Source organism: Macrosteles quadrilineatus, unplaced genomic scaffold (assembly GCF_028750875.1).
Source record: "Macrosteles quadrilineatus isolate MER2022 unplaced genomic scaffold, UCM_ALF_1.0 Scaffold_1__1_contigs__length_201487025, whole genome shotgun sequence".
NCBI classification, from domain to species: Eukaryota; Metazoa; Arthropoda; class Insecta; order Hemiptera; family Cicadellidae; genus Macrosteles; species Macrosteles quadrilineatus.
The window spans coordinates 44,212,111-44,225,332 of record NW_026542594.1 but is presented as its reverse complement, the minus strand read 5'-3'; the positions used below and the strand labels follow the sequence as shown (position 1 = coordinate 44,225,332).

The following is a 13,222-nucleotide window of genomic DNA, read 5'->3' as shown; positions in this document are numbered from 1 at the left end:
ATAATTTTCTGCCCCCTAGTCTTGTCAAAGTTATCATGTCCATAGGCCTAAAAGTTAATTGCTTGAATACCACTCCTTTTAGGAATTTTATCATTGCAAGTTTTTTGAAGAATTGACCCATTTAGCCTTAACAAAATGCCGTAATAAACACTTTTAGCAATCGTATGCTTTTAGCAAATGCTCATGTTTGTGGGACTGAAACAAAACAACTTGATCCACCGAGCATTCTTGCAAAAAACATGGCCATTAATTTCAGGCCCAAAAACATGAACTCCATGCAGTACGTGATACCATAGATTAAACATACTCCTTTAGTAGATTCGTCATCATTATGGATTAGCTGAAAACAATTCTTGTTATAAACTTAGTTTATCCGAAATAAAACGATATAATCATAAACAATAGGTCGTCTCCTGGTTATATTACAAGAAATTAAAACACATCATAGAACTAACCCTAAAATAATAGAAACAAAAGTACCGTACGTCAAAACTAACGTCCAATGTCACCAACATGAACTACACACGAAAAAGAATTTGAATTAACAATGTGGTAGAAAGTCGACTTGAGTTATATTTAATCTATGGTGGTACTGCATCTAGGTTATAGATTTCCAAAGCAAAACAGAGCAATATTCCGGCCAACCATACCGATCCTTAGGTCTGACGAGAAAATTACAGCATTAATGGTGCTTTGGAGGGTATTGAATTAGTCGAAAACCTGTTGCAAACTGAAATTAATATTTTTTCGTTAATTTTAAAGATAAATTAATCATTTTTTAAAAATATTCAACACAACGTATTATATATTTTAACTTGATCCTGCAGATTGTTATAAACTAATCAAAAGATTAGTCAATAACTTTTTTTTGTGAGTTATTTGTTTTGTGTTTTTGGTTAACAGTGTCTAGCACGCATGCGCCCCTAATTACTCCGATCAGTAGCACCGAGCCAACATAGTGGCAGTGCAGTGGCAATACGATGCGTACAGCACAGCTCGGGCGCTCGTCAACAGCCTCCCGTACCAATGTTGTAATGAAATTGATGCGTAATTCAGAAAAATAGTTTAAATCTTCTAACAATTATTTCTTTCCATCAACTTCAGAATCAGAATGCTTTATTAGCCAGAGTTAAAAAAAAAATCAACTATGAGGCTATTAATTATTTTTATTTTTAGATATAAAAAAAATTCTCTCGGCCTTGCGCCCTCTGGGAGCTTGCGCCCATAGGCCCGGGCCTACCGGGCCTATTGGGAAATCCGGCCCTGTTTGCTCAAGAATATATAAAGATAAATTATTTATTTGTATAAGGTGCAAAATATATTTTTCCTACAGCCACCCAACAAAGTTGGCTACCCTGTACTGTTTATAGTACAGAAATCTGCTAATTGCTGCATATTTATACTTTGTCGTACAGTTTATACTTTGTCGTACGGTTTATACTTTGTCGTACGGTTTATACTTTGGCGCACATCAGGATTCCAAGGAAACAACACAAAACAGCGTGGTTCTATTATGCACGTAATCCGTGTACGCTTGGAAATAGGCTGGCAACACTTGAAGATAATAATACTATGAGCAGCTGATTTACTATTATAACTACGATTTAACCTGTCATTTAGTGTTTATAGTTTCGGTATTTCTGAACTTTCTGGACTTTTCTTTTAAACGTTTTTAAAACATTCGTACGATCTTAATGAACAAGAAAATACCTTGAAAATAAGTTGTCAACACTTAAAGATATTACGTCCGAGGAGACCGCAGATCATCTACTTTATGACTGTACAGCTCTGTACGAGGAAAGGTAAAGTACTCTGGGAACAATGGCCGACACCTTACTCAGGAGGAGCTCATAGATAGGATGCTGCAGTTCATCAAGCAACTCAGGTTTGATGGGCTCTGGCGCACCAAGTGTGGAGCACAAAAAGCCCATCTGTGGCTGACGTGCATCAGGACAATGTCGACCCCGTCAAAATCAAACATTCAATCAAACCAGTACATCCCCAACAAGCGTTACCTATTTAAATTTTAACTATGCATGTACAGGGTGAGACCAAACGGATTAAGCAGTTTCACTTGCGTAGTACTTCAGCGGTGTAGGTGAAAAGCGGACTTTTTTGGTCTTGTTGTGAGTTGTCACCAGTCACTCATCCCATTTCGGTAGGTATTAAGGTTCAGATCGGACAACATCGAGGTAATGCAGTGTGTGAGTATTTCCAAAACATCAAGTCAGTTGTAGTATCAAAGGGAGGTTATCACAACTGGTGTTCTCAATGATCTTCGTCTTCTGTGTTCCTCAGATTCAAAGGTGTTATAACACATTATTCAAACTATTTATCTAACAATTATTGTTTTGTGTGTGCACTAGGAACAATGTTGTTGAGGGGAATAAAATGCCACGGGCAAAAAACTCTTTGCGTCGCAATCACTGACTTGTTGTTTTGCAAGTACAGTATAGGCCTATTATTATACAATATAGCCTATATGCATTCGGTCTAAACATTGATGGCTACTGAAATTATATGAGTGACGGATAGCAATTGGAACAAACCCGTATACAAATGTTTGCTTAATCCGTTTTGCCCCAACTCGGCAGAAATAAACCTTATTCTTATACTAAATATATATATGTACCCGTGGCCGTATGGAGGGATGAAGTAAAGACAGCAATGAACACGGTTGTCTTGGATATTTTTTCTGTTCAGGCCACTCTCATCATTGAAGTACTGACGGAACTGGTCGTCAATGTAGTTGCAACAAGCTCTCCAGCTGTCCTCACAGTTTACTGCATCTCCGAAACCTGTGGGAACCTCATCAGGAGTGACTACTAGTACTAGTAGTTGCAACTTTTAGTACCAGAGTACTTAATTTCTAACCATTAAACAATTTAACAAATAATGTAGTCTGCAAAAAGTAATCTATGTTCATATTACAGAATTTGACAACGATTTAACAACAAACTACATAGGTTTCATGGACCTGAATAAACATGTTGATGCTTATGGCCTTTATAGGCTATTCTCCAAAATGAATAAATAATGAATTTATTTTCCTCAAAATCAGACACTCATCATGGAATATAGACTTAAGGGACGGGATAACAAATGTTTCTCTTAATTTATTTCAAGAATTTTACTAATTGATTTAACTGTTGCCAATATATTCCAGCACCTATAGGGGGTTCAGTATGCACTGAAAGTGTAGGTAACTCTTTTTTACTTTTGATTGTTGTTGAGGGTAGGGCCGCATTTAGCCAAACGGCGCCCCAAGGCACACAAAACAGTTGCACCCTCCCTGCCGTAATATTGGTGCGAAACTTAAATAATGTCACGATCATTGTCATTGAGTATAACAATATACAAGGATAATCCGTTGATATTTTAAATAGGGTAAATCAACTCCTTTAAAATGTATATCATTTAAACTTCGCAGTAATTGGCATATTACCTGTCACTGATACTACACTTCTAATGAGATTAACTGAACGGCAATGATAAATATCTTCTGTCAGAATATCTCAATCTTGTAGAATGTAGAAGTGGAACATTTACAATACCATATTGTATTGTAAGAAATATATATGTACCCACAGGTTTTAAATACATAATAATTGTTGATATTCTCAAAATTTTATTTGGATGGTGTGTAAAATAACTTGAAAAGTATGAGTTGTTTAGTCATTTATATGACTGTTTATATTCTGTTTATTTAGCATATAAACAGAACGACACAACAGGTTAGTGAAAAGGAGAGAATAACACAGCTGACTTTTGGCAGTCGCTGTAGCGATGTCGTCGGGACAAAATGAAATATCCCACGCAAAAGAGCAGGTTATTCCCAACACGGCAGTATGGCAGTACCAAACAAACAACCTTTCTTCTTCTTCGATTCGCTTACTAAGCGCGGCAAATTCAAACTACACTTGGACGCGCCTGCGCGCCAGTGGGCTGGTAGCAGAGCTACCGGTCTGACACTGGCGCTCAGGCGCGTTTGTAGGATTCATTCAAGAGGTTTAAATTTTGCGCCCCCTAAAATTTGGCGCTTAAGCCTGGGCCTAGTAGGGAAATGGGAAATGCAATGCGGTACTGTTTGAGGGCATCTTGGAGATGACAAAAACCGAAGTTGTCGCCCTCCCAGCAAGTGCACAACTTGGCGAGTGGGGGGGGGGGGGAAGTAGTGCTGAGGTGCATTCTAGAACATCACTCATATCTCAAGAACTAAACACGATAGAAACATGAACAGCATTGTATAACAAACTTCATCTGCTTTAAAAAAATTACGACGAAAAATCCCATAGCTCTATTATTAAATACGGGGAATAATTTTATTTTGCAGGGCCCACTCAATTTTACAAAGAGAACTAGGGATTGGGCTAACCCCCCTTCAGAGAGATGTGCCTAACCCGCTTGGCACATTAAACCGGGAGGATGAGAGTCACACAACAGGAATGGAGGAGACTCTTGAAGTCCTCATGAACACCCACTTCCCAGGGAACACCCCACTAGGCAACTCAACAGGACAACACTTGATACCCTGGAATAGGAAATCGCCTAGGGATATTGCATTGGCTAGAAGATTTTCAAGTAAGCTGTTCAAGCCGGAGGTCGTGAAGTGGGCTGTCGAATCATTCAGCCCTTTCAAATCCCCAGGCGGGGACGGAATATTCCCAGCTCTCATCCAGGAAGGACTAGAGGTCCTTATAAATCATATGATAGCTTTGTTCAGGGGCAGCTTTGCCCTAGGTTACATCCCAATCTGTTGGAGGAAATCAAGGGTGGCGTTTCTACTGAAAAAAGGTAGAGACCAGGCCCAGCCTAAGTCCTACAGGCCAATCTGCCTGTCGTCTTACATGTTAAAGACCATGGAAAAAGTGATAAACCGCCACATTAGGGACGCATATTTAGATATCAACCCCCTTAGTGCGAGCCAACATGCGTTCATGAAGGGTAAATCAACAACGACGGCCCTAAGCACCCTAGTGGCAAAGATCGAGGAAACTCTAGAAAACCAGGAATTCCTGGCAGGGGTCTTTAAGGACATACAGGGTGCTTTTGACAATGTGAGTTATAACTCTATAGATGCTGCAGTCAGAAGCAGAGGCATCTCCCCCGACATAGCAGCTTGGATTAACGCTCTGCTCAAGAGCGTTCTGGCGGTGACGGCAGAATTGGGAGGCTACTCGACAGCTATCATAGCTCGACAGGGATGGCCTCAAGGAGGAGTTATCTCACCCTTGTTGTGGGCTCTTGTGGTGGACGATCTATTGAGAGAGGCTGATAGGAGAGACATGGACCTCCAAGCCTTTGCAGACGACCTAGTAGACTGGCGACGCACTGAAACCAATGACATTCCAAAAGACCACGTGTTGTCTAGCACTACGACGCCGCGTGGCGGAGTATCGACCGCCTACAGTTGTGACGTAGCGCCTGAAGAGGTGGGGGTGTAGCACAGCCTGTATATCTAGTGCGGCCTTGGTAGGCTATTACCCCAACCCCACAAGGAAAAAAAAGCATTTTATACTTATATGCCAACCCCGTACGAAGGACGGGTACTCTGCTAGTTAAAAATATAGCTACGGGATTTGTCCTTGTACTTTTTTTAAAGCAGATGAATTTTGTAATGCAATGCCATTTAAAGCATGTTTGCATGTTTCTATTGTGTCTAGTTCATGAGATATGAGCGATCTTCTAGAACGTGCACTACTTCCCCCCCCCCCCCTCCACCAAGTTGTGCACCTGCTGGGAGGGTGACAACATCGGTATTTCCCACGATACGTCTGAGAGGCAAGCGGCAGTAAGCGGCACCACTCAGCGCCGCTCCTATAGTTCCAAGTCAAAACCTATTTTCGCAAAAACGCCGCTCACCGACAGGGAAACAGCAGCAAACATGCGATACGGGCTCTGCAGGTGCGTGAGGTGCAGTCCAGCGAATGTTTGTGGAATGACCAGCACGGAAGTTTTAAAACACTTCAGTCCCCAGAAAAGTATGGGCAGGGCCGTCCGAAGGGGGGACAACCGGGGCAGTTGCCCCGGGCGCCGTGGCTGAGGGGGCGCCGTACAGCGGCTATTTGTATATTAACATAGTATTAAAATATGCGAATGCTACTACTACTGGTGGGGAGGGGGCTCAACGACCACGTTTGCTCCGGGCGCCGCCATCCCTAGGGACGGCCCTGAGTATGGGACCAAGTTAAGGTTAAGGTTTTTCTAAAAAACTAAGTTTTTTTTAAAGGCAAACAATTGTCAGATAGCAACAATAGTTGCAATACGTCTTGCAGGTAAGCATAGTTTACCATTTTCGACTAAACTGACTCATAAAACTGGGGAAATTTTATGAGCGTTATAAATGTGCAGTTTGTATCATAGCCATCACCGCCACTTACGTGCCGCTCAGGTTACCGCTTGCCACTCACTGCTCACTGCTCGTATCGTACCCGAGGCCTAATATATTTCTTTCTATTAAAAGAGAGTAAGTTGTGTAGCCATTTCCGTACTTGAAACTTTTCATTTAAATTGTCTTTAATTTAGATTTAAAATTATTTTGTGTAAAATATTGGCATTAGATATACAGTGATAGAGCCAGAGGGGAATGACTCATGATTTATAGGAGAAGTTTACACGAGTTTAACATAACAAACTAAACCATTGTAAATCATAATTATGATTTTGAGTTTTCAAACATAAGAGTGGATTAATTGCCAGGTCTACTACTTTACATCTATTTCAAGTGTTTTGACTAAGTAAATTGAGTGGCAATAATCAAAGATCAATACAAGTTCCAAGTTCTCTAAAGAACTCAACGTACATCGGTCTAAGTATTAAAAGTTTTATATACAGTCTATAAATAATTATTTTTAACAAAATATATTCACATTTTTGAAAAGATTTCACACATACATAAGATTTACCATTGATCTAGAGATACAACTGGAGGTAGCACTGAAAGAGATAATAGAGAGACGTAGGCTGCCATATGTACTAGGGATATATAGTACAGATGGATTTTTTTAGCTAGAAGCAGTTATGGTGTGGTGGAATATCTTTGAAGATGAACCTATTTGGCTATAGTGCGATCATTTGTTCATATGTGTCAAATTTTGAGGTTGCAAAACATCTTCCTTCCTATCCAAACTTAAATAGAAAGAATTATCTATATAATTAATACGCTACATGAAACTTTGTCGGTTGAACTCCTCCGCCATTTCTTAACCGATTTTATCCATTGACGTCTCATTGGAAAGAGCGTATCACGTAGATTTGCAAACTGGCCTTACATTTTTGAAAAAGTCCCTTGGGTTCTGCCCCAGTGGCTTTTAAAGTTCCCATGTTATCCTTATGGAGAACATAATTGTTTACATTTTGATCAGCTGTATAATTTAATTGCTGTTATTTATTTTTCAATTCTATGAAACGCATTGAGTACATTTATTTACTATTTGAGTTTGTGTCAACATAACCCCCAAGACGGATCGTGTTAGTATGGTTGTATCCACGAATAGGTTGTATCTTCAATTTGTGTATTTATCGTTGTTTTGTGTCGCTATGACGGATCGTGTTAGCATGATTGTACCTTAAACTTGTGCACTTATCGTTATTTTGTGTAGCTATAATTTGTTTATTTGTTGTAAATGCCTCCGACGTGACGACAACGAAACATAGACAGGAGGCGTAATCGTGATAACGACCGCGGCTTCAGAACAGTGGCGCGTAATAGGCTTAACTCATCACAGTCAGCACCTGACTTTGGACAATCTCAATTATTAGGTTACAAATGCGCCCTAACTCTACCCCCAAAACGACTTTTCGTTATCAATTGGCCCTCTATCAATGACCTGTGTTGCCTGTACAGCGAGGCATTTTGAGAAGGAGAAAACCGGCAGGAATGCTTTAGGTTTATCAATAACGAAGATAAACATGGTCTGAGTTACACGGTAATCTTTGAATTGACTCTTTTAAACTCATTGTAAATATGACTGTTATTCGTTTTGAAATAACTCCTGTAATACTTTGCAATTGCTCGAATTCGAGCAACATGTACACTAGTTCATAATTAATTATAGCCCAAGAGCCCATGACTGCCAGTCCTTCGTCATTTTATAAAAGCTGAAAGTTTCTCAGCAAATGCTTCCAGTTCAATTAAGAATGATCAGCGACTATGACATTTGGATTTTGGTTTTTGGTTACTTTGGCAACAAAAAGGTAGGTAAGTAGGTGACAAAGGTCTGAAATTTGCAAATAACCATCGTTATAGTATAAAGCTTGGTTTTTTCATATTTTCTTCGGAGAAATGTTAGAAATCATTTCCCCCATTGCCAGACACTTTGTGCGGTTTAAACCCTCTGCCAGACACTCTTAAAACTTAGGTATGACGAAGATTAATTTTCGTCATTTTATAAAAGCTGAAATTGATGTTACTTGGGGAGCTATCAAAAGACGTTTTCTCAAAAGCCAGACACTTTCGTTGGTTACTTCATCTAGCCAGACACTTTAAAGTCTGCCGTGATAAGCTTAACCGTTACCTGCAAACAGTGAATTCAGTTCCAGTTGGGAACAGATTTCTGTGCCAAATGTAAACGGTGAAATCAAAACTTATTTCTAATCGTAATTGCGTTAATTTACATCATAGTATAAATCCTGAATTTGATATATGTTACTTGGGAAGCTATGAAGAGACATTTCCTCAAGAGCCAGACACTTTCGTTGGTTATTTCATCTGGCCAGACACTTTAAAAGTCTGTAGTAATATAATAGGTAGTAGGTACAGTACTATAGTTACAAACAGTGACTTCAAAACACTGTAGGAATAAACAAACAATTTAATGCAAATATAACATATGTTTACATCAAACATATGGTTTATTATAAAAACAGATTGTGAAGAAGAAAAGGCAAACTGGAACTGAATCTACTGTTTGCAGGTAACAGTTAAGCTTATCACGGCTAGGGGTCTCAATCCCGGGCCTTCAATCCAATCCCGGGATTTCGGGATTCGTCTCAGCCGATCCCAGGATCCCAGGATCAATCCCGGGATTATATAATATTATGATTTTTAACTTTTTAGCCATTTTAAATGAGCGAGAAGTCCCCTTGTTGAGTACTTTAATGTTTCAAACTTTGGCCAGTGTTACCAGTGTTACACTGCGCAATGTTTCAATTTTCTAAGTAAATAAATATTACCACGCGGAACTTGGCCCGTATTTCTTATTTACAGTGTATAAATGTTGATATGTCACTCTAGAATATAATAAACACATTTCAAAAAAATCACGAGCAACCGCACTCGCACGTAGGCAATACTAATAGATAGATTAAAGATAGCTAAGAGAAAAAGATAAAATGGGAAGAATCACGAGTAGCAGCATAAAAATGTTATTTTGAGCAATAAAAAAATATAAGATACTGTAAAACAATAAACCATATGTTTATGTAGTAGCAAGTATATGAAAAACGTAATTTTAGATTGTAAGAAATTTAATCACGACACTAATAACCAAATACGAAGATAAAAGTCATAGACAATAAATATAAGCAATCTTAATAATGATATTATAATCGTGTGTTTATAGTTATATACCGTTATAACTTCCATGAAAATAATACTTAAATTTCCGATTGTAACGTTATGTTTGCTACACGAATTGTGTTATGTTTACGTTTAATGTCAAAAGTAAAACTCAAAACAACTTGTAGGCCTACTGTAATTAAGTTCTAAATAATGTAATAACAACTACAGAAAGTAAATCCAAATCGTCTAAAAACTGAAACATATATTTAGGCCTACATTCGTTCGCCTATTTGAGTTTAATGATAATTAAATTTTCCAATCAAAAAAGATAATTACTTATACCATTTCATATAATCGTCCTAAAAATAAAGAGTATATGTGTTTCAAGTGTTATTTAACTATTTTTTTTTAATTTTCTGTAAGTAAAAGTCCTAAAATTCACAAAAAAATAAATATAAACAAAGGTTTTGCAATCCCGTTAATCCCGGGATTAAAAGACACCAGTCCCGGGATTTCTAGGTATCAAAAATCGGCCTAGATCCCGGGATTGAGACCCCTAATCACGGCAGACTTTAAAGTGTCTGGCAAGATAAAATAACCAACGAAAGTGTCTGGCTTTTGAGAAAACGTCTTTCGATAGCTCCCCAAGTAACATATATCAATTTCAGCTTTTATAAAATGACAAAAATTAATCTTCGTCATACCTAAGTTTTAAAGGTCTTTGGCAGAGGGTTTAAACCACACAAAGTGTCTGGCAATGGGGGAAATGATTTCTAACATTCCTCTGAAGAAAATATGAAAGAACCAAGCTTTATACTATAACGAAGATTATTTGTAAATTTCAGACCTTTGTTACCTTTTTGTTTTGTAACTAAGATCCAAATGTCATAGTCGCCGATCATTCTTAACTGAATTGGGAGCATTTGCGGAGAAACTTTCAGCTTTTATAAAATAACAAAGGTCTGGCAGTCATGGGCTCTTGCTCTATTACAAACAGCTGAGTGAAGTCAATGAAAAGGTAGTATTACTGGATAAGCTGGTCTTGTTTTGCTCACCTGGTGTGTCCACCACAGTTAGTCTCAATTTAACACCTCTCTCTTCAATGTCCATACTCTTTTTCTCTATGGCTGTTGTTTTGTTGATTCTATCTGTAATACAAAGCATCATCAACATTCAACCAAATCTATACTAATATATAAAAATGAAATGGTGTGTGTTTGTGTGTGTGTGTGTGTGTCTGTCTGTTACCTAATAATGCAAGAACCACTGAACCGATTGAAATAAAATTTTGAATGAAGGTATAGCTTATAAACCTGTTTAACATATAGGCCTATTCCTGTTATTATATTTCCCTTGGGCTACGCCCCATGGGCTTCCAAAGTTTCAATGTTTATGTGGTGTATTAATTTAATTATAAAATGAATTATATATTTCTAATTCAGATTCAAATATTACAAGTATTAAATTTGCTAGCTCGATCCATGTACCGTTAGATATCGTACGATGTGACGTCATATGGCCTGATCGAATAAACTAACCCCATTGGTTGTTTCCATCACACCACCTTCCGTTCCCACTGCTACCTCGATCACCCGACACTCTCTGTACAACAGTCATCTTCCTACCTCACCGGCTCCCGCACACCAATGCGGTTTTTCTTAACATAAAATGTGTTAATTATTTCGAGTACCCGATCCTCCTTCGCTCGCATCCAGGATCGGATGCGACAATGGCGACGAGTGCGACAACCTACTGCGTGGATAAAGGAAGCGCGTTTTACAGTGCAGTGCCATTGTTTCGGTACGTTACATGCCACTAGACGGCAATTTTTACACCGCGTTCGGTAAATTAACGTTGATAGAAGAAGAAGTTACTACAATGAGTGTCATCGGAAATTTCGGGCCGTTCGACAGTTCGGAGGAGACGTGGTCTACATACGTGGAACGTTTTGAACTTTACATAAAGTGTAATGGAATTTCGGACGACAAGAAAGTAAGTGCTTTTCTAACAGTAATCGGAGTTAAATCGTACAATCTGCTGAAAGACTTAATTACGCCTGAAAAACCATCGGAGAAGTCGTTTAAGGACATTGTGAAAGTGCTACAGGATCATCTTCATCCTAAACCCTCGTTTATCACGGAGAGGTATAAATTCAGCAAGCGCGACCAACTAGAACACGAGACTATTTCGGAATACATCGTTCATTTAAAGCAATTATCAAAGCATTGCCAGTTCGAGGACAAGTTACCGGACTATCTCAGGGACCGATTAGTGAGTGGTATTCGGAATAATTCCATAAAGAAGAGACTACTGGCGGAGGACAACCTGACGTTTACCAAGGCGGAGCAGCTGGCGACATCGCTAGAGACAGCAGAGAAGGACGCAGCATCCCTGACGTACCACGGCGGCAGCGGCAGCACGGGGACAGCTATGAGGCTTCAGAGATTCTCCTCAGCGCAACGACCTCAACGCAGCAAACAATCAAGTGCATCAAGTGCCGTTCCAAGTGTTGTGCAATCCACAGAGTGCTATTGTTGTGGAAAAAAGGGTCATTTAACGCACCAGTGCTATTTTCGTGAATACGTGTGCAATTTTTGTAGAAAAAAGGGTCATTTGGAGAAGGCATGTAAATCAAAAAAGAGGGGTAAGTCCTATCATTCTACCTCTAAAAATAGTTCAAATGCCAAAGTTAATTACTCCAAAAATACTCAGGGTAACAGATACCAACATAAACAATATTATGTGGAAGTAGATGAATCTAAAAATAACGATAAAGTTGTAAATGATGAGGTATATGACATTTCTAATATTTTTCAAACTGACAGTGAACTGAATGTTAATGTAAATCAGGGTATGGTCAACAAAATTGAACCTATTAAAATAGATTTGCAAGTAGAAGGTAAACAAATGAGATTTGAAGTAGATTCAGGTGCTTGTGTTTCTGTTGTTTCGGAACAATTTTACAATAAGCACTTAAGTGATGTAAAACTAAACCCCACAGATCTAGTTCTGAGCTCCTACACTCATGAAAAAATCAAACCTGTAGGTAAAATCAATGTTAATGTTAAGTACAAATCAGTAGAAAAATGCCTATCATTGTATGTTATAAGCAATGGTGCTAATCCTCTAATTGGTCGGGATTGGATTAAAGATCTCCAAATTGTTGTTAGTATCCCCAACAATGTAAATAGTGTAATGTCGACTTCAGATGAAGTAAAAGTAGAATCCGGCAATGAGTCTAAAGTTGTGCGAGATTTGTTAAACGAATTTCCAGAGGTATTTACCACTAAGCTAGGCTGTTACAATGGAGATCCTGTTAAGTTAAAGCTCAAATCAAATGTAGTACCTAAGTATTACAAACCAAGACCTATACCTTATTCTTTAAAAGACAAAGTAGAACAGGAATTACAATGTTTAGTTGACGATGGTATCATTTCCCCTGTTTCAACTAGTGATTGGGGTACACCTATTGTTCCCGTACTAAAACGTAATGGCAAAATACGCATTTGCGGTGACTTCAAAGTTACCTTAAATCCATATCTAGAAGTAGATAGACATCCTATACCTCGCATTGAAGATCTTTTTGCAATCTTACAGAAAGGAAAACAATTTTCTAAAATAGATTTATCATCAGCCTATATGCAACTTAGGTTAGACGATGAAAGTAAGAAACTTTGTACCATAAGTACACACAAGGGGTTATTTGCATATAACCGACTT

General features: G+C 38.5%; 1 protein-coding gene across 3 annotated transcripts in view; it reads right to left on the bottom strand.

Moving 5' to 3' along the window:
* The window catches only part of LOC128982862 (septin-4), a 102,522-nt gene that overhangs the window by 27,498 nt on the left and 61,802 nt on the right, over positions 1–13,222 (bottom strand). For all 3 annotated transcript variants that reach the window (XM_054401907.1, XM_054401908.1, XM_054401909.1), the window contains exons 3-4: positions 10,558–10,650; positions 2,633–2,798 (exon numbers count right to left, since the gene is read on the bottom strand). In XM_054401907.1, the coding sequence (XP_054257882.1) occupies positions 2,633–2,798; positions 10,558–10,650 (259 nt within the window). The remainder of the gene's footprint in view (positions 1–2,632; positions 2,799–10,557; positions 10,651–13,222) is intronic.